General features: G+C 40.4%; 2 protein-coding genes across 3 annotated transcripts; one reads left to right on the top strand and one right to left on the bottom strand.

Annotated features, from left to right (window-relative positions):
- The first annotated feature begins 1,384 nt into the window (after positions 1-1,384).
- On the top strand, positions 1,385-11,842 carry LOC111566020 (DNA ligase 1-like). Its single transcript, XM_023266377.3, has 6 exons — positions 1,385-1,549; positions 5,079-5,119; positions 5,225-5,294; positions 6,702-6,767; positions 6,894-7,945; positions 9,982-11,842. Exons 1-6 carry the CDS (start codon positions 1,504-1,506, stop codon positions 10,048-10,050), a joined length of 1,344 nt encoding a protein of 447 aa, XP_023122145.2. The 5' UTR covers positions 1,385-1,503; the 3' UTR covers positions 10,051-11,842.
- On the bottom strand, positions 10,052-20,527 carry LOC111566021 (inositol-tetrakisphosphate 1-kinase-like). 2 transcript variants are annotated; one of them, XM_023266379.3, is made up of 10 exons: positions 20,219-20,527; positions 19,074-19,098; positions 16,614-16,736; positions 15,073-15,190; positions 14,885-14,986; positions 14,752-14,792; positions 14,485-14,650; positions 14,102-14,169; positions 12,218-12,380; positions 10,052-12,149 (listed from the first exon to the last, which is right to left on the bottom strand). In XM_023266379.3, the coding sequence occupies exons 1-10, from the start codon at positions 20,407-20,409 to the stop codon at positions 12,046-12,048; spliced, it is 1,101 nt and encodes a 366-aa protein (XP_023122147.2). In that variant the 5' UTR covers positions 20,410-20,527; the 3' UTR covers positions 10,052-12,045. The 2 variants fall into 2 exon arrangements, with proteins under 2 accessions (XP_023122147.2, XP_023122148.2); XM_023266380.3 differs by having other exon boundaries at positions 20,215-20,447.
- Positions 20,528-20,565: the final 38 nt, after the last annotated feature.

The raw sequence follows: 20,565 nt of genomic DNA on the forward strand, positions 1-20,565 counted from the left end.
CAATGATGTGCAGTATTTGGTATCTGCCAAACTTTGTGTCTAGTTAGATGGCCAAAAGGCTAAATTTGGTCTCATCAGACCAACGAACCTTGTTCCAGTTGACTTCAGTGTCTCCCACAGGCCTTCTGGTGAGTAATTATGAGATTTTTTCAACAATTGCTTTCTCTTTCCCATGTGCTGTATGCACAATCTCTTCCGTTTCAGTCACTGAAGCTTGTAACTCCTTCAGAGGACTCATAGGTGTCTTGGTGGCCTCCCTCAGTTGTCACTTCCTTGCACAGACTCTAGGCAAATTTACATATGCACCTTATTTCTTCCATTTCTTAATGATGGATTTTACTGTACCCCCAAGAACATTCAGTGACTGGGATTTTTTCTTGCATCCTTCCTGACTTACGCTTTTTAAATAACTTTTTCATAGAGTGGCTTGAAGTGATCTTCTGTCTTCATGGTGAATTTTATATCGAGGAGTACTAATTTACCAGTGGCTGGACCTTCCAGGTACAGGTGTCTTTATATTACAAACACTTGAGACACGATCACTGCACTTAGATCATTTTCATTTCACTAACTGTGTGACGTCTAACATCAACTGGCTGTACCAGTATTGAATTAGGTGAGTCACTTTTGCAGAAATTAGTTTTCACTTTGACATGAAAGAATCTTGTTTTGTAAATTCTTGGGGGGAAAAGCCAATGTAATTTAACCATGATTCAATGTTGTTGAGCAACTACAGGGGGGAAACTTGTATCGTGTAATAGCAGGGATAATATAAAATGAGAAAAGGTGATCTACAGAAGACTAAATATTTGAATGAGAGCCTCATTGTGTTATAGCTTATTTTAAATTGTTCTCTGGTGCTGGAGTTTTACAGAAGCATTTCCTCTTTAAATTGTCAAAAAAAAAATGTGTAGAATGCAGGAAATGGAGTATTTGACACTCCAGACCCCACACTTAATGTGCAGGTTACTGCCAACTATCAGACTAATCTACACTCACTTATAAACACTGGATGACACTGTGACCTTGAAGGTGGACTCGCATGTGGAACACTAATATTTAATGGCTCCCAGAGGTAACATGCAGGTCTGTTAATGACAGTATACTAGCAGCTGTTCAGTGTCAATAATCAATGTGCAAAAGTAACGAACCCACAGCTAGAGAAGGTTTGCTGCAAATAAGATGCCAACCTGTAGTGACCTAGAGAGGCTTATGCTGTGGAATTTAAACAGAGCACAGTTTACTACATTTATTTATTCTGAGTTTGACACAAAACGATATTTTTGTTAACATATAGAGAGTAGAGGAAGACAGTCTGACGGTGGCACCGGGCTGGGCTCGGTCACCTGACACTACACACACACACACACACACACACACACACATACACACACACACGGACACACGCAGGGCTCGGCTCCACCTCGCTCGGCGGGTGTGTGAAGAGGATCCAGCCCGTTATTTCAAGGTTATCTCCTGCAGGAGCCTCACTGCTCGGATCCTATGGGAATTCTGATAACCGCGATCTTTCTCTGGGCTGCCGTCGGAGGTAAGTGTTCACCACATCCATCAATCAGCTACAGTCTGTGTATGTGTGTATATGTATATATATATATGTGTGTGTGTGTGTGTGTGTGTGTGTGTATATGGTGGGCGCGTAGTGTGAATTGACGGTACAAAATGCGGGTAAGCTTTTATCTGTCAGCGGAGAGCAGCCTCATGTTGGAGCTGCTGCCTCAGCTCTAGCTGGTTATCCTGTGTCGACATGGAGCCAGCCTTATAATAAAACAAATACGTTTTAATAGCGGTACATGCAGCGGACTGACTGTGGATGGCAGCCTAACGGTGAAAGCCTCTAGGGTTTAACACTAATAGGCTAAACAAGAGCGCAGTTACATAATTTGTTCTGCGCCCACCTTTGTGCTCTTGTGCGCCAGACGTACGATGCCGCCGCTGGCGTCTTCACAGATACAATATTTACACACAGAAAACCATTCCACTATCTAGTCCCCCCAGCTAGCCCACTTAAACAACAGGAAGGCGCATTCAAAGCTCCGCACAGGTGAGCGGATCAGCGCACATGTGCGCCTGCTGCGTGCCGACACGCGCCATCCGCTGCGAAAGCCCCAGTAATCAGTTAACACAAGTGGATCTGACTACAGGGGGGGAGGCACAGAGGGGGACGTCTGCCTCCCCCACACACAGGAAGACAGCGTTAATATTAGGATGCGCTGCTCCGGGCAGTGATGTGCAGCAGCACAGTCGATAACCCAAATAGAGCAGAGTGGAAACTGTTTGTGGGTTGAACTTTTGTCGCAGTGTGAGAGATCAGAGCCCCTCAGTGTTTATATCACAGAGACAACATGAAAGAGTTTCGGGGATTTTGATAAACTGCTATGAAATTGCGCCCTCATAGACGCAAAAAAGCAGCCGCACGGAACAAATTGTTGCATGAAAGTGCACCAGATTGCAGAAAATAGTGTTTGATGCTCTGAAGTTCCTGGAGGAGAATCCTTAGACCCTCACTGAACGTGTCCCCCGGTGTTCAGATATAGCCTGCACCCAAAAGCAGTTCCACTGTAACAAAAATACATCTAAATCTATAACTACACCGTCAAAAATATACCTGTTAACTATTACCAACGTCCTCAAACTGTAAATGACATCCACGTCAGAAATCTGTGTTTTTACAAATAGTAATTTGTTCCTTTGGAAAGTGTGATCAAAAAATTACACTGTTGCATTCAGATCAGGTTAAAAATATTACTAGTTTACAGATATATGACATTATTTTCACATTTTTACAGGTTTGAAAGCTATAACATCCCACTGTTGTTTTAACATACACTTTCAGGTGCACTTGCTGACAGATTTTCACCTTTTTTAGCAGATTTTTTTACAGTTTAAATGAAACTGAAGCAATGCAATGTACTTTTAATTAACACCAGAGGTCAGACAAGCTTCATTTGATTATTTCCCCTCCCTCAGCCACTATACTTCTAACTACATTTGACTCTACATTAAGTCAAAACAACAGTCTGTGATCAGTCTTTGATTTGGACACATGGTTCTTCATTTTTAACTCTGGCTTTAGTTGTCTCCATGGGTGGCAGGACAAGCCAATAAAGTGAGATCAGGGTGTTGATTATGGGGCCGGGGTGTCCCAGCTTAGGACCCACACATACATGCACACTCACCCCTCCTCACATGGACAAGCAGAGCTTTAGCTGTAGGCAGCGCACGTGTCCATGCAGGGGGTTGACCACTGGCCAAAGGTATCAGTTAGTCCTAATTATCCAGCTCTGTGTTGATCCAGCCGTATGCTGACACTGACCTCAGAGTTTAGATAGAACTCACAGCTTCTCTTGTTGCTTTGTAAAAGCAGCATCCACTATGGGAGCAGATTTAGTTGTGAAATTGGGTGCAAGATTTAAGGCCATGTTTCAGAAAGCTGATTTTAATAAAGGAAAAATCACACAGATTTAGGAAAACATCTAGTTTGTTTCGCTAATGCACATAAAGGCTAGGTTATCGGGGTGTCAAACTCATTTTAGTTCAGAGACCACATTCAGTCCAATTTGGTCTTCAGTGGGCCGGACCAGTAAAATCACAGAATAATAACCTATAAATAGCCACACAACTCCTAATATTTCCTTTGTTTTAGTGCAAAAAAGTATATTCTGAAAATGTTCACATTTAAGGAATTATCTTTTTACAAAACATCATGGACAACCTGAAAGAGGCAACCTGAAAAAGACAAAAAAAAACCCAACAAAAACAAGATACAAAGCAACAAAAGCGAGAAAAAAAATGAATAAAGCACAACACAAAATGACAAAATCACAAGCGAGAAAAATGGGGAAACGAAACGACAAAAACGAGAAACAAAAAGACAAAAGTCTGACAAAAAAGACAAAAAAACAACAAAAAAAGACTAAATATTACAAAAATGAGACACAGACAAGCGAGATAAAAAAAAACACAAAATGACAAAAGCCAGACAAAAAACAACGAATAAAGCGAAACAAAGTGACAAAAATAAGACAAAAAACACAAGTGAGACAGAAAGGAAACACAAAAAGACAAAAATGAGAAACAAAATGACAAAAACATGAGACAAACGACAACAGACCAAAAAAAAGGCAAAAAACTACAAAAACAGTACAAAATATTACAAAAATGAGACACAACACATCAAAAGAACAATGAACAATCTAGTATTTTACTTTATGATCAAAACAACTTGTTAAGGTCTAGAAAGGATTTTAAATGTATGGTTTTACTAATTTACAATCTGCAGTTAATGTCGTCTCTGTAATTTTTTTTCTGGAGGGCCGGTTTTGGCCCGTGGACCTCATGTTTGACACCCCTGGGTTAGATGAATAGCTTCAAGTGACTGTTGTACTAAATAAAATCATGAGAAATAGTTATTAACAGTTCATTCCACTGAGCTTTGTGTGAATCTGCAGTTTAACAAATATAGCAAATGTTCTTACTTTCTTGATCATTTTGATGGGGATAGAACACAGAGAAGCCTCTCTAAACTAAAAGCGGTGCTGGCTGACATTTAGATTCACCAGTAAACGAAGGTGCAGTAACTGAGCAGCATCATTTCTTGGGCCTCGGTACATAATAAAGGAAAAGGTTGCAGGGTGAACATGGATTGTAATCTATCCTGACATTTAGGTTCTCATTTGATTCCATGTATCTCCGTGAGAAAAGGCCTCGATGGAGCTGCTTAGTGTGCCTTTAACAATGTTCTGGCAGCCGTGGGGTTGGTGACTGATTTAGCTCTGGTGAGAAACTACCGGTGAGCTAAAGCTTCTGGGAATGTCTGCATCCAAGAGAGAGAGAGAGAGAGAGGGACAGGGGTTAAGCTTCTTTGCTGTGTCACTTTACCAAGGTAACTGTGCTTACCTTAATGAGGGAACAGCTCCACCCACGCCTGAGCAGAACCAACCTCTGCGCAGTAAACAAACCAGTTCATCCGTAACAGAGCAGCTTTACTGCTACAGAAATGTTAAATTGATACTGATTTATACTGTCACTCACTGTCCCCTCATTGTTTTGTATCTCAGTGGGAAGCCGGCCAGTTACCTCACCCCTTAATGATGCAAAGGTCAGAAACGATTCCTTTTTATTTCATCTCCAATTCACATTATTATATATACATGTCTGAATGCATATTTTATGACTCAACCACTAACTGTGTGTGTGTTTTTAGGTTGAATGTATTATTCAGGAGACACTGAATGAAGATGGGTCGCAGCATGAGTGTGGCCCACAACTAGCAGGTAACATCCCTCACATAACAGCACAGTGTTCAGAGCTGAAAGAATCAGACAAAGGGACCACTGAAATCTGATTATTAGCAGTTTTCTTGGAAATATTTTCAGTTGTTACTCTATCAAGGAGCACAACGGAGTTATGTGACGATCAGCCTACGTTTGCCTGTCTGTTTGTCTGTCTGTGCGCAACATTACTCAACGGCGGAATAATGGATTTGGATGAAAATTTCAGAGAAGGTCAGAAATGATACAAGGACCAAGTAATTAGATTTTGGCAGTGATGCAGCTTATAGCCTGGATCCACGGATTTGTTAAAGATTTCTGTATCACTGCAAGATAGTGCACGGCGTCACTGTAACTATGACAACAAGTGAACACTACATCAGCTACCTGCTGACGATCACATGATTGTGATCCTACTACAAATCCACCACTGCAGACTTCCTGGGACTTATCTGTTAGAAATGATACAAGGAACAATTGATTAAATTGTGGGGGTGTTTCTGAGTACCATTAATTCTGCTACATATTTAGATCACGCAATTCGGTATCCGTACATAACGTACACATGCATAACACGCCTGTGCTCAGCGTAAGGTCATTTTTTATTAAAGATTTCATCCGTCGAAAATGATACAAAGACTGAGCAGCCATGGTGGAGTACTGCGGTCTCTGAGTGCTTTTCTTGTTTTTAAAGAAACAACGCCAAATGTTGACCAAATATTTGATTTTTTTTTTTTTTTTTAGTTTGGAAGTTTGAAGTAGTGACCTTTTTTCCTACCAGAATAGAAATAGTTTTAATTGATTTGAATTGATTTGAATTGAATTGAATTGAATTGAATTGAATTGAATTGAATTGAATTGAATTGAATTGAATTGAATTGAATTGAATTGAATTGAATTGAATTGAATTGAATTGAATTGAATTGAATTTATCATTATCAATCACAAAGGTCAATTTTCAGTATTCAAAATAAATGTGATGCCATTTGATGCCCGAGGCTTATTTTCATCTCCTGGCAGCTCACAATTAATACTTCTACACTAAACAAACTAGACAAAACACTTACCATAATTTACAGAAATACATAATGCACACGCAAACTTTTCCAATATCATGTACATGTTAGACAGATTAGAAACCAACACATCTGAGTATCACGCAAAAGTGGTTACAAAGTTGAGTACATTTTAGCAGATTTTTCTATTTAACTTTAAAGCTGTTGATTGAAGTGCCAATAGAAGATGGTTTTGCTTCATTTGCAGCATTTTTCACTTATTCAAACCTGTGATGAGTGTTTTGACACTTTTCTAAAAACCTGTCTGCATGTACAGAAAGACAGTCTGCTGGTACTCTGGGCTTTGTTTTTGGTGCTCTGTTGTTTTGAGCTTTATGTTTCCTTCTTGTTGCAGAGGAACTTGATGAAGTGCAAAGACATCAGGGTCTTCTGAGGGAGCTGCAGAAGCTGGCTGATGATGGTGTGCTCAAACTCACACTGACACACTGTGGTGTTTTTTAGACACATCACTGCTAGAATACTTGGCCTCTCAGATCTGACGTGTTATTTGTGCATATTACCGACTTTTGTAATCTGATATTTGCAGAGAGAGAAAGGGAGCACGATGATGAAAGGGAACACGATGATGAAAGGGAGCGATATGAATACAACCTGGCCGATGATGAGAGCGACTTTGATCAGAGGGATGAGGAGGAGAAGGAGGAGAAGGACGAGAAGGACGTGAGCGACGCCGGTAAAAAGACAGAAGGAAAAGAAGAAGATGAGGAGACAGAGGATGATGACACCAAGGATAAGATGACGGAGGAGCCGAGGATTGAAGACAGAGGACGGGATGATGAGGACGAAAGAGCCAAGGAGCTTGAGGAGCTGCTGGCCGAGGAGATCACCAAGAAAGGAAAAGAGGAGAGGAATGACGAGGAGCTCAAAGAACTGCTGAAAGAGCTGAAAAAGAAGCGATACGAAGCGGTGAAGGAGAGGCAGACCCAGAAAGGTTCTGAGAGTGAGCAGAAGGAGGAGGTGGAGGAGAAGAGCAAAAAGCAGGAGAAAAAGAAGGACGGAGAAAAGGTGGAGGACTTGGAGAAGCAGAGGATCGAGGAGAGGAGGAAGAACGAGGTGGAGCTGATGGTGGAGAAGGAGAAGGTGGAGAAGGAGCTGAAGGAGCTGGACAGCAAGAACAAGCCGGAGCAGGAGAGGGAGAGGAAGGAGAAGCAGGAGGAGCTGGACGAACTGGTCAAGAAGATGAAACGAGTGAAGGAGGAGGAGGACCAGGAGGTGCAAGGAGGAGGGAAGAAAGAGGACGGCGAGGGCGAGAAGACGGAGGAGGAGAAGACTGAGAAGAAGGAGGAGGGCGATGGAGAGAAGGAACCTGATGAGAGAGCGGAAAATGAAGTGAAGAAGAAGGAAGAAGCAGCGGTGGAGGTGAAGGAGCCGCTGCAGAAGAGAGTGATGGAGAAAGCTAGCGATGAAGCCACACGGCAGTTTGACAGGGAGAGATACAAGGATGAGGGGGAGGAGGAAGAGGAGGAGGAGGAAAACGGGGCGGATGAGGAAGACGAGGATGAATACGTCAAAGAGGATGAGGAGGGACAGGAGGATGAAGATAACGAGGAGGGGGATGCTGAAGAAGATGAAGGGGAGGTAAGTTAGAGCAAATAATGAGTGAATTTAGACGTTAAAACTCAAAAATTCAGTTTAGTGCAATACTTACTGGATATCAAACATTGTTTATCATCACATTATGCAATTTTTTTTCTTGTTTACTTGGTTTTGTTTTCTATTCAGAGGTTGCCTATTTGCTATTGTGCAACTAAATACATAAGACATAAATACCTGTACACACCGGGACTAATATAATATACATACAGGAGAAGAAGACAAGCTTTTAGGGAATAAAGGAGTAACAACTTTGTGTTCAACAATAAATTATTACTGTCTTGAACATCGAAGCAGCTTACGTGTCCAGTCATATATTAAGATCATATACAGTTAAGGGTCTTAGTAGATACTGCAGAATGAAAATCAGCTTTATTGATGATGTGTACACATACAAGGAGTTAGTGTTTTGGTTGCTCCAAAAGTTCTTACAGAAAAACACACATGCATTTCAACAAGCGCAAGAGAGAAAGGAGCGTTCAAATACTTTGTTCAGCTAAAGAGCGTGTCTGAAGTGGACCAGGGTTTAGTGCAAATTGTGCATAAACTTTCACTTGAGTTAACTTTTAGGAACAGCACACTAAATAAATTCCTGGAAATTCCAACATTGAAAATCCAAAGGTTAAAAAGGGTAGCCCACATATAAAGTCTTCAGGACAAATTTGACACATTTCAGTTTCACTAATTTATAGCAGGGCTGCACAGTGGCTTGGTGGTTAGCACTGTTGCCTTGCAGCTAGAAGATCCCCGGTTCCCCTCCCCGCTTTCCTGGGATCTTTCTGCATGGAGTTTGCATGTTCTCCCTGTGCATGTGTGGATTTTCTCCAGGTTCTCCAGCTTCCTCCCACAGTCCACAAACATGCTGAGGTTAACTGGTGATTCTCAATTGTCCATAGGTGTGAATGTGAGTGTGATTGTCTCTATATGTAGCCCTGCGATAGACTGGCCCTGCCTTCACCCTAAGTCAGCTGGGATAGACTCCAGCACCCCACGACCCTAATGAGGATTAGGAGAGGTATAGATAATGGATGGATGGATAATATATAGCAGCCAGGTCAACAAACATGCTAACATTTTGGCCTAGTGGCCGTCATCAGAGTATGAAAGACATTAAAGATCGTGTCATTTATATGCAGGAGTTGACAGCTGATGCTCTTAAAGGGTCACATGGTAATTATACATCTGACCCTAAGGCTGTCATAATTGTTCACCTGTTCTTAGTCATTGTCATATTAGCAGAAAGATGCATATGGGACCTCAGGAAGGCAGTTACTGTGTGAGCAGCAGGTGATTTGTCATCGTAACAGGGAGGATGATCCAATAGGAGCACCAGCTGCTACCGGCACACACAGGGAGGATGGCAGCTTAACAAGGGTGATGCATTTTGGTCATTTTGCTAACAAGGGGGATGACATCCTCCTGTATTCCCCCCTCAGATCACCTACTGCATTGCCCTCCAGACAAATCACCCACCAGCTCCTTCACATGAATGACGTCTGTTTTCTTTCATGCTCTGATGAGGGCCACTAGGCTGAAGTCTTAGCATTCTCGTTAAGGTGGCTGGTATAAACTAGTGAAGCTGTTAGTACTTAACTATGTCCTGAAGCCACCTTGTTAACCTTTGGCTATTCAACCTTGGAATTTTATGAGTTTGGTTTAGCAACATAAGGTGCATCCTTTTAAAGATCACTGGAAATGTTGCAGGAAATGCTCTTATTGCAATGACACTGGGATTTATTGATGGGAAGGGATGGGATATAGACAACTTTGGTACATGCTTGCAAACTGCACACTGAGCTGCTGTTGTTGCTGACTGACAAAAAACCCCAAGACCAACACAATGAAGCAGGAGAAGCTCAGTGACCATCCGGTGTCTTTTGGAGAAGTTATCGCTGAATAATAAAGGGAGACAATCAGCTTTCTTTTAGCTCTCGGATGCATTCGATAACTGGACTTTACAAATGCTAGTTGTGGGGTGCTGTGACCGCCTCATCTCATCGTCTCATTTATTCTGTCCACAGGAGCTGCTGGAGATCGAAGCAGAGTTGCGTAAAGTTGCTGCAGAGCTGAGGGAGCTTCGTAGAGGATAAGACACACACACACACACACACACACACACACACACACACACACACACACACACACACACACACACACACAGTGACGCACACAACAGACTGACAAAACCCTTTCTTGCGTTCACAGTCAAACATTCAACTCACACATTTTCCATTTAACAGCCTTCAAATCCCTTCAGCACTCAGAGAAATGTCTTTAGATGTGAATCTGTAAATGGACATTTGTAGAAACTGTACATACTGTCGTTCCATTTCTACTTTTAGATTTCCTGGAAAAGGCTGTCACTGTTAACTTATTTGAATGCACATTTGCATTGAAGAAAAAGAGACGCAGTTTCCCAGAGAATCTGAAAGCTCGTGATCATCACTGGTGTCCCTGTCTGAGTACCTGTAAATGCTGTTTGTAAGGTAGACAGGTGATTTCACTATAGTTGTAATGGATGCAACACATTCAGCACTTTCATTCAAATGTTAGTTTGATTGTAGAGTCATGAATGCTGGTAACCAGAGCTTCTTTTCTCTGGAGGTCTCATCTTTGAGAAGGGAAAAACAGGCTCCGTACAATAAGTAATAAGTGTATTTTAATATATATTTTGTGCAATAATTGATAACTATGTGTAAGCTGTTCCGACTGTTAACAATACGTATTACTAATATTTCTACACAGGAGTAAGTGATTATTTCCTCTTCATTTCCTTGACGATAAAGTAGAAACAGGGATTGTGTTTCATTTGGCTCACGCACTGTTAAAACCAGACTGTTTGTGACGAACCCAGGTGACACGAGCAAAAAAAAAACAAAAAAAACCCACACACACACACAAAACGGAGGTAGATTGTCATTCTGCGCACCTACATGTACGTCAGGTGTTCAGTTTGTCTTTTGTGTGGTTGGTTGTGGAAACAGGATGCGATGTACTTAGAGCTTACAAGGTCTAAAAGTGTCACTTCGGGTTCTCAGCCAGCTTTGCACTCTTATCTTAACAAGCCAAGGAGGAGCGGAGGGAAGGAGGAGGGAGACACTAAAGCCATTTGTTGTCTTTTGGTAACAGCAACACTGACAATAACACCGTCGCTCCATCACAGTTTTCATGGCTGTTCCATCATTTGTGTAAATATCACATTTGAGGTCTGTAAGCCAAGGTCATAGGAAATATGAAGCAACAGCGCCCCCAAGAGGACACTGGGTAGACATGCACACGGTGCAGGATTGACAGGGTTATTACTGGAGGCCCACTTTCCGCAATAAATAACACAATATAGACTACAGCACATGTGAATGCAATAATTAGCCAAATAATGAATTTCTTGTATTTTAACATGTAATCAAAGTGCATCATATAGTACTCATATAGCAAATATAATCTCTCTTTTTTTTCTACACAGCCAAGAATTACAACACATTTATGTATTCCGACACTGGCAAAGTAGCCGGTGGACTTGTGTAAACATGTAGTGATAAAACGCATTATCAGTCAACGCTGAGGAGCTCATTGCTGTCCGTTACAAAGAGATGTTTGTTCACTTAAATCAAAAATGAATGTACTGTAGTTTTCTTTTTCTATAGAAGTGCAAAAATGTTTCCACAAAATCGATCCGACAAACCAGCAAACAAAGCTGTGGGAAATGTCTGTGGTGGGGGTGGCATACTGGGCATAGAAGACAGTTCAAACAACTGGGGGGAAAAAATGATCAGAAAAACATCATTTGTAATATTACTGGCCAATCAGAGTGCTGTATTTTGTGCCTGCTGTATCTTCTTCTATGCTACCTGTCAACCAATAAACGGAAAGTGTATCAAACCACCTTGTGTTGCCTGTTTTGTCTGTCACCTTAAACAGAGCAGGAGAAGTTATTATAAAGTTTAGCATCAAGTTTACCCATTACAACTACTGAAGCAAAAGAGCTGAGTTTGGTCCACCAAACTCAGTAAAAACACTCATTCTAAGGAATGTTGTTTGTCCTCTGATGAAACACTGACAGAAGAAGGACCTGCAGTCTGTGTTGACTAAGCAGAGCCGGTGGCCTGAGGTCCAGCAGAGGTGTGTTTGTCCAACACTGACTTGATGTGGCTGAGCAGCGAGGAGAAAAACTGTGGTACGCCCTCATAACCTAACAGAGAGAAGAGTGTCAGGACATCGCTGGGTCTTTCTGTGTGTCGCTGTGTGCAGCTGCAGTACCTGGGAAGATGTTGATGTCGATGACGGTGAGCGTGTGCGTGTGGATGTTGATGATGATGTCCACACCAAACAGGGCCATGCCCAGCTGAGCTCGGAGCTTCCGGACCAGGGCGGCCACTGCTTCAAAGCTGGGGGGAGGCAGGCACGGCATCTCCTCATCCAGCTTCCAAAATAAGAGGAAAAAGAGAAATTTTCAGCGAATTTTAGCCTGCTCAGGACACAAATCTTAAAAAAAAAAAAAAAAAAAAGCAACCACATACAAAACACTGAATGTGCATTTCTTGGACCAGTGGTGCCTCGAAGGGATGGCTATAGAGATTCCTAAAATCCACCCCAGATCTGTTCATTCACTGAAACTGTAGTGAATGCAACTACGGTTTCAGAGTGCAATGAATGAGCAGCATTAGATGATTATAACTGCTATGTGTCAGAGAGAGTGCAAAATAGTAACATATAGTGCCTTTAATTTATGGGGGCACACGACCAGACCACAAAACGTTTAGTTTGTTGCTTCCAGCTGTTTGTAGGAGTCTTTCCTCTGACTTTATTAAATACCTGCAGCAGGATACATATAAACATCTCCAAAGCAGAAGAGGACGCAGTGGCAATTTCATTAATTACTAATAGTTATAATTCATCTCTGATGTTAAAACAGGATCAATTAAGACGTAACAGTAAATAATTTATGTTTTTTCAATTTTAGAGCAGAATATTTGCAGCAGTGACATTAATGTTCAAATGAACATGTTATAGAACATATCCTCTAATCATTAGACTAACTACCAAAATGTGACAAAAGTTAGTCTAGCAATGATAAAAACATGCTATGACTTGCTGTAATTAGACAAACTATTATTACACATGGACATGAACAACTATCAGTGTTGAAAACTTAAATAAATTACGAATGTCTTGCCTAAATACAGCAGCATCTCTTCCCTTAAGACCAGGGGTGTCAAACTCATTTAGTTCAGGTTCCACATTCAGCCCAATTTGATCTCTAGTGGGCCGGACCAGTAAAATCACAACATAATAACCTATAAATGACCACAACTCCTAATTTTTCCTTTGTTTTAGAGCAAAAAAGTACATTCTGAAAATGTCCATATTTAAGGAATTATCTTCTAACAAAACAGTATGAACAACCTGAAATTTGTTAAGAAAAAAAGTTAAATTTTAGCAACAATATGCCTCAGGTCGTTTACCCATTACAACATCAAGATCACAGAGTGTCTACAAAGGCACAAAATATTTAGTCACAATACAAAAAAATACACAAATGACACAAACAAGACCAAAAATGACAAAAGCGAGAAACAAAACGACAAAAAAGTAGACAAACAAGCGAGACAAAAAAACACAAAATGACACAAACGAGACACAAAACAACAAATAAAGCAAAACACAAAATTACAAAAATAAGACAAAAAAACATAAGCAAGACAAAAAGGAAACAGAAAAAGACAAAAACCAAAAACAAAATGACAAAAACATGAGACAAACGACAAAAGTCAGACATAAAACAACAAAAAAACGACAAAATATTACAAAAATGAGACACAAAACGACAAAAGAACAATGAACAATCTAGTATTACACTTTGTGATCAAAACAACTTGTCATGGTCTAGAAATTATTTTAAATTTGTTTTACAAATTTACAATTTGCAGTTAATGTCTTCTCTGTAAATTTTACACTTTACAAAGTAGTCCTGCGGGCCGGATTGGACCCTCTGCTGGGCCGGTTTTGGCCCACGGGCCGCATGTTTGACACCCCTGCTTAAGACTATTCTATTTTCAGTTTCCCCATCTGGCCACTTCTATAAATCATTTCTGTCTTTGACATTGTGTCCTCTCTAAAGCATTTCACTTTGCTACTACTCACAGCTGTGAGATCAGAGCTGGACTCTGGTTTGGATACCTGATGGCTGTTGAAGAAGATGGTGTCCCTGTCTGGAGGCAGAGACAAATCAAAACTACAGCGTAAACAGGGAGTAAAACTGGATGATAAAGAAAAATACAGTGGGACAGTCAGGACAGGGAAACCCAGCAGAACATGAGAGGACAGGGCAAAGCAGGAACAGAAATGAAGAGATAAAGCTGAAAAGGAGAGGAAATAAATGGATGGAAAAGAAAGACATGGACAAAAAAGTGGGAAAGACAAGACAAAGGAGGTGATGGAAGGAAGGAAATGTTCACTAAAGAAATATAAAGGACAATAGAGGAAAGAGAGTATCTTCTATGTGCATTAGTGGGGTTCAGACTGACCACAGGGACCGGAGGGGAAGTTCTTGAGTGAGGGTCTCTCTACGCAGTAGTGTCTGTCTCCTACCACAAACACCTTGTGTAGAACAGCCCCATGGTTCACAAAGCTCTGGAGCACACAGGGAGGACGGATATCAGCCAGGCTGCCTACACTGAAGATCAGGGACATCTGAAATACGCACAGATTCACATCAAGACAACGGTGAGTGCTCAAGTATTTTTGTAGCTTAAAATGCGACTGTATGAGAAAGAAAAAAGCCAACCACTTACTTCATGGGAAAGCGAGCCATGTGCTACTCTGGTTTTACAAACTGTGGTAAACAGAGAGACAGAAGAAATGCTTCTGGGTTCTGTCACACTTCATCAGAGAGTAAAAATGATCTTTTTAAGGAGGTGAACTCACTGAGAGGGAAGCTGAGGTTCTGAGCTGTTAGAGTCTGTTGAATGGATGACAGGTCAGTGGCACTGTGGATCTCCAGGTAGGGAGGACTACAGATGCGCCAGTCTGCCAAACAGAGTAGAAAAGGCCAGTGGTAAGGTTGATAATCAGGCTGCCAGCTACAGAGTTTACTCTATGAAGCTGCAGGTCACCTCGGAGTGAGTTGTGCAGCTTGCTCATTATCCGATAGGAGGCAAAGCGGTCCAGTAGCTGAGTCATGGCGGGCAGGGGGTCCAGCAGGATCGTACTGGGATGAGCTGACACATAGCTCTGCACGTGGAAGATGCAAAGAGAAAACTTACTGATACAATAACTAAATATCTACACTTTAGCAATCACAGGATTGTTTGCTTTTTTAGGGTCTTTTGGAAAATCTTGTTTCAAACTGACATGAATACATACCAAATCTGAATGATAAACCATATGGATAGATGGATAGATAAATAGATCGAGGTGAAGGTACACTACAGGTCAAACATTTGGAAGCAACTTCAAGTTTCTGTTCACAATTTCTTTCTTGAAAAAGTAAAAATAATAAAAACTAGTATGAATTCTCTGGGTTTTAAGATTCATTTACTGCACGATCAGACTTTGCTTTCATTGATATGCACCATTTTCCTCAATTTATCTTTAGGTATACATTGATGTTAGTAGGCGATTGCTGAATAAATGCTAGCAAAAGAAAAGAACTGCTTAGTTTTAGAGTTGACGCGATTTGCAAGAGTCACAACTTCAGTGCAAAAGTAAAAAAACAAATCACAGTTTGCATGATTCACTTTAGCTCTTTGGCTTTTGAGAGTCTGCATACAAAAATCTCAATAAATCTTAACCGTGTCCATATCTCTAGTAGAACTACCACAGCAGTGGCTAGAAAGAAACAGCTGAATAAGAAACAAGAGTACACGTAAGAGTAGAGTAGACATAAATACCTGATAATCATATTAAAAATGCATGCTGACGAGTGACTTTTTATATAATAATCATGTTTATTTGTTGTATACCAATGAAACTATGATCTTTTTTTGTACAAATTTGATTTTGCTTCCAAACTTTTGGCCTGTAGTGTAAATTATAAAATATAAACCAATAAAATACTATGTTTTGGACACATGTACAAGCATCCTTATAAAACCCCTGCTGTCCCCGCACAAAGCTCTGTCTGAATATCCAGGTCAATAATACTCTTGAACACAATAGCACGTCTGATGCTGTAAAAAGGGGAATGAATGAGGCAGGAATAGAGGGCAAAAAAGCACTCTGATTAATGTCAAGGAAACAGTATGCCACGCTCTAACCAACTGGGTCAACAAGCCGTTGCTCTGAAACTACTGTACACCTGGAACGGCCTCATGTTTGGAGGGCAGAGGGATGGTTTAATGCACTATGTCAGTCCAGAGGCTCTGTAATTACCAAGAGTGTCAATTTATACTTGAAAAAAAACCTGTCTGTTCAAGGTGGCCCTTTGGCAATCATGGGACCTCATGTACATGTGCAATCCATGTATAGCTGCAGCTATATGTGCAGCTGCAACAAGTATTAACATTAACCTAAATCAGTAAGAGTTAACACGAGTGGGCAGCTTTATTTTTGTCCGATCAATACTCCAGTTTAAACTCACCCACACGAAAAAATATTGGCGTACAGAGATAAACTCAACAGATGAATAAGAGGTGTTACTGTGCAATGACATTACCTGGAAATTGGCAAGGAGCTGCTGTGATTGGCTGTTGTGTTCCGCCTCCACGATGACATCAGACAGCTTGTGAACAATGATGTCAAAGGGTCCTTGAGGTACCAGCGGCTGAGTGAGGTCAATCTGTCATATAAAAAAAAGAAAACACTTTACCATCCCGCTGTACCCCTATGTAGATATTCCATTAAAAATCAGCTGTTTCCAGCTAGAATAGTCATTTAACACATTAACAATGTCTAGACTGGATTTATGATTCATTTAATGTTATCTTCATTGAAAAAAAAATTGCATTTCTTTCAAAAATAAGGACATTTTTAAGTGGCCCAAACTTTTTAACGGTAGTGTAGCTATTGTATGTTGTGGGAAGATATGCTATTTACACCAAGAATTACTGCATTTGTGTGTTAAAGAATAGAAACAAGTGGCAATTTGTATTTTTTTCTAAATTTTCTGGATTACAGTCCTTCAATTGGTCACTGGACATTTTGAATTTATCACCAACTCAGGAGTAATGTGAGTGTTGTAGTCTGAGCTTGTTTGTTTTATGTTCTGGTAGCCATTTTGGCCATGTGTGCATGTGAATTCCTCCCTTTGAAACTCTGGACTTCGTAGCGCTTACAAACAATGCAGGAGTGACCTCCCACACCGCACTGGAAAGGAAAAAGTGCAGTCCAGTAATCAGATAGTGCCCTAAAAATCCAAAGCATTTTAAACACAGTAATTCAATAATGTTATTTACCTCATTTTTGTGCATGTGTTTTATTTAAGATAAGTGTGAGAGTCTGTACTCCTGCCTGAGGCTCTCCTCTGCTACTCAACCTTAGTGTCTGTTTCCACACTTAGTCACTCGGGTCCAACAAACCATTAACCCTTTGATGCACAACATGGGTCAAAAGATACCTATATTCCATTGAATATGGGTATCTTTTGACCCATGTTGCGCATCAAAGGGTTAAAAACAGACATGTACAGAGTGGATCAGACTTGAATCGACCGAAACAGACCCAGGATAAGATGACATTATTTAATACGGCCATTTAATGTATTTCATGATGCTAGCATGAGCTAATGGTTGTTGCTGGATTATTTTTTATTGGCTCTCATTTACACAACCTTTCTTGCTGTAAATGAAAGCGAATGAGGGGAGAGATGTGGCCAATGTGCCCATTTGTTGTGGTCTAACAAGCTTGTGCTCTAGCGACATCTGGTGGCACTGAGAAGTTGCACACTGAACTTTAAAAAATAAATTCTCAATTGACTTTTCTCATTACGAACACTTTTGACTGCAGGCACAAATATAACCATATCACTGATGATACCTCTGTTCAATTTATGCACAACAGCAAAGGCCTATCACCGGACACAGAAAACCAATCAATTATGATTAGTATGAGTCACAATTTCTTCCAGGAGCTGCATCAGCTGTATATCCCTACACACATGGGCATGAAAAGATTTCAGCATAAAGTTGATATCCCATTGTATTGATTTTGAAGAACCTGTTGATGTAGTTGTTTGACAAAGATACTGAATTTGTTCTTTAATTGTGTGTTTCGAATCCTGCAGAAAAAAAAGTGCCTATGGCAATTTTTTTAGGTGTCAATTCTTTACTACTGCTCCTGAAATCCACACCACAATCATACTTACTGCTCTTTGTAGAACAACACACTGATGTAGACTTGTGAACCAAAGGTCACACCATACTAACTGCAGTGCACAGTCTAATTCCAGTGTTTCTGCACCGATATGCACACGCTGCTAAATGTCTGAGCAGCTACAATAAAGCAGTCATTGTTTACAGTTTTGCTAAAGCTGATTATAGTTGGTGGCTACAGGTGGTTGTGACACTGATTACTGCAGTTGTAGACATCTGTACATGACATGTGTGTCTGTGAGCGCACAGTGAACCTATACTATCATCACGGCTGTAAAACTCAGAAAAAAAACATGAAGACATGCACTCACCTTAATGCACGTACAAAGACATGATAAAAAGCAAGTTCACTAAGATACACAAACATTTTCATACACTTTGTACTTCCCCAGATGTAACTTTAGTTGGAAGGTAGGTAAAATCAACTTATTCCTTGCAGTCTGACAGGAACGTGTTCCAACTTTTCATTCAATCTTTCAGATGTTTACACTGAGAGAAATACCCAACATAACACGCCTTTTTGTGCTTGGATAATAGATTTATGTATTTACACCTTTCCCTAAAGAAGTAATTATTTCACAAACTTTGGAACCTGCACTAGTATTTAAAACTTTATTTAAAGCATTTTGAGCAAGGTCTGGGTGTAGAGTGTGAGTTTGTAATGACTGAGCCACTGGCTGGGCCACTCCTTCAAACAGTTGCAGTTTTAAAACCACTGAACAGTCCTGTTTTTCATATTTCACCAGACACGTCATTGTAAACGTAAAAGATTTAACACGAACATTTCATGTATGGAAGACACTTACCTCCACCACTTCCACTCCATGATTGCTGCAGAGAAAAATATTGAAATTTAGAGGTTATTTAATTGTGATTATGCAAGAGTTATCAGATATCACACAGTGCTGACAATGGCCAAGGCTTTACTCCAGTTTTTCAAGTTTTCTAGTCAGCTTTATTGTCATCCCAACTCCACACACAAAAGGTATCTCTTGGAATGAAACCACCAATATAAGACAGGAACTACGACAAGACAGAATGCATATATTAACTTGTTATGCAAAGGAGCTAAAAAAAATACATTAAAAAAGGTCTAAGGTTTAAGCTATATGCTATAAAATGCATCAGAACCAAACCATACACTCTAAAAAGAAATAAAAAATGAACACAACAGTTTTCATCACTGCTGTTTATGACAACTTTGAATAAAGTTATGTTCAACCAACAATATTACAGCGAGTTATTGGAATTAGCTTTTCCTCTATTTTTAATTACGACTTATATAGTGAGCGGTAGCATAAACATCAGTATTTAAGTTGACTACTCATACATCAGTTGTTCAATCTAGTATTTCCATGTTATTTAAAAGTATTTTTAAGAGTTATGTATGTGTGTATTGTGAGCACAAGTTTTTAAGTAGACAAACACTACAATATGTAAGTTGGTCCAATTAGATTTTCTTGAGTAGTAGTTTGACTAGTAGCTTTTAAGAAGATTTTTTTTAAATTGAACTGCAGTTGTGTTTTTAAGCACACCATATTTAAATCTTGAAAACAACAACAAAACAAATTTGAGTCTATATTACACACAATATTAGGTTGATGCTGTTGTCTATATTATCGTGTCAACTCAACCCATCAAAACAATGTTACAAAATTAAATCAACAGGTGATTTTTGTTGTAATCTTGCAAGCATGCATCCAAATATGTTGGGAGAAGTGTTGCCCCCACCACTGCAAGTGTAACAATGAGTTATCAAAGAGAAAAAGCAAGAATTGCACAACTGTCTGTTATTATAATAGTCATGACTGATAATTAGTATTATGCTGGAATCAATATATGACTCATTAGTGATCTATAGTACCTGGGAGCCCTCACAGAAGTAACTCCACAGGAACATTTTTGTCAAAATGATCACCTCTAATTAAGTCAAAAAGTTCAACTTACTCACAGAACTCTGCAAAAGCGTCCAGGTTCATCCTCCTGCGCTTCTTGTCGCTCAGACAGAACCCAACCCTGCGGCCTGACATGGGGCTCAGAGTCCAGGGCCACCAGGAGCCAAGTGACTCTCAGACAGACACACACAGAGACACACAGACAGATATACAGGGGGACGGGAGGGTCGACGCCTCTCTCACCCATTCATCCCTCCCCCCTAAAACTTCTCCCGATCCCCGGAGTCTCAGCTCCGGTCTGTAAAGCGTGCAGTCAGGTGAGCAGAGCGGTCTGACTGGTGAAGTGTCTGTACTTCCGGGTGGCTGCGGCCAATAGCAGAGAGAAGCCGCTCATGGAGCAAAA

This window comes from Amphiprion ocellaris, chromosome 7, assembly GCF_022539595.1.
Source record: "Amphiprion ocellaris isolate individual 3 ecotype Okinawa chromosome 7, ASM2253959v1, whole genome shotgun sequence".
NCBI classification, from domain to species: domain Eukaryota; kingdom Metazoa; phylum Chordata; class Actinopteri; family Pomacentridae; genus Amphiprion; species Amphiprion ocellaris.

What these genes read in the sequence shown, in the direction of transcription:
- LOC111566020 (XM_023266377.3), top strand. Translation starts at nt 1,504, where the DNA reads ATGGGAATTCTGATAACCGCGATCTTTCTCTGGGCTGCCGTCGGAG. An exon ending in GTGTGGCCCACAACTAGCAG is followed by an intron (nt 5,295 to 6,701) that starts GTAACATCCCTC and finishes TTCTTGTTGCAG; the next exon opens with AGGAACTTGATGAAGTGCAA. An exon ending in GCAGAAGCTGGCTGATGATG is followed by an intron (nt 6,768 to 6,893) that starts GTGTGCTCAAAC and finishes TGATATTTGCAG; the next exon opens with AGAGAGAAAGGGAGCACGAT.
- LOC111566021 (XM_023266379.3), bottom strand. Translation starts at nt 20,409, where the DNA reads ATGGGTGAGAGAGGCGTCGACCCTCCCGTCCCCCTGTATATCTGTCTG. An exon ending in GAACCTCAGCTTCCCTCTCA is followed by an intron (nt 14,793 to 14,884) that starts GTGAGTTCACCT and finishes TGTTTACCACAG; the next exon opens with TTTGTAAAACCAGAGTAGCA. An exon ending in CGACATCAACATCTTCCCAG is followed by an intron (nt 12,150 to 12,217) that starts GTACTGCAGCTG and finishes TCTCTCTGTTAG; the next exon opens with GTTATGAGGGCGTACCACAG.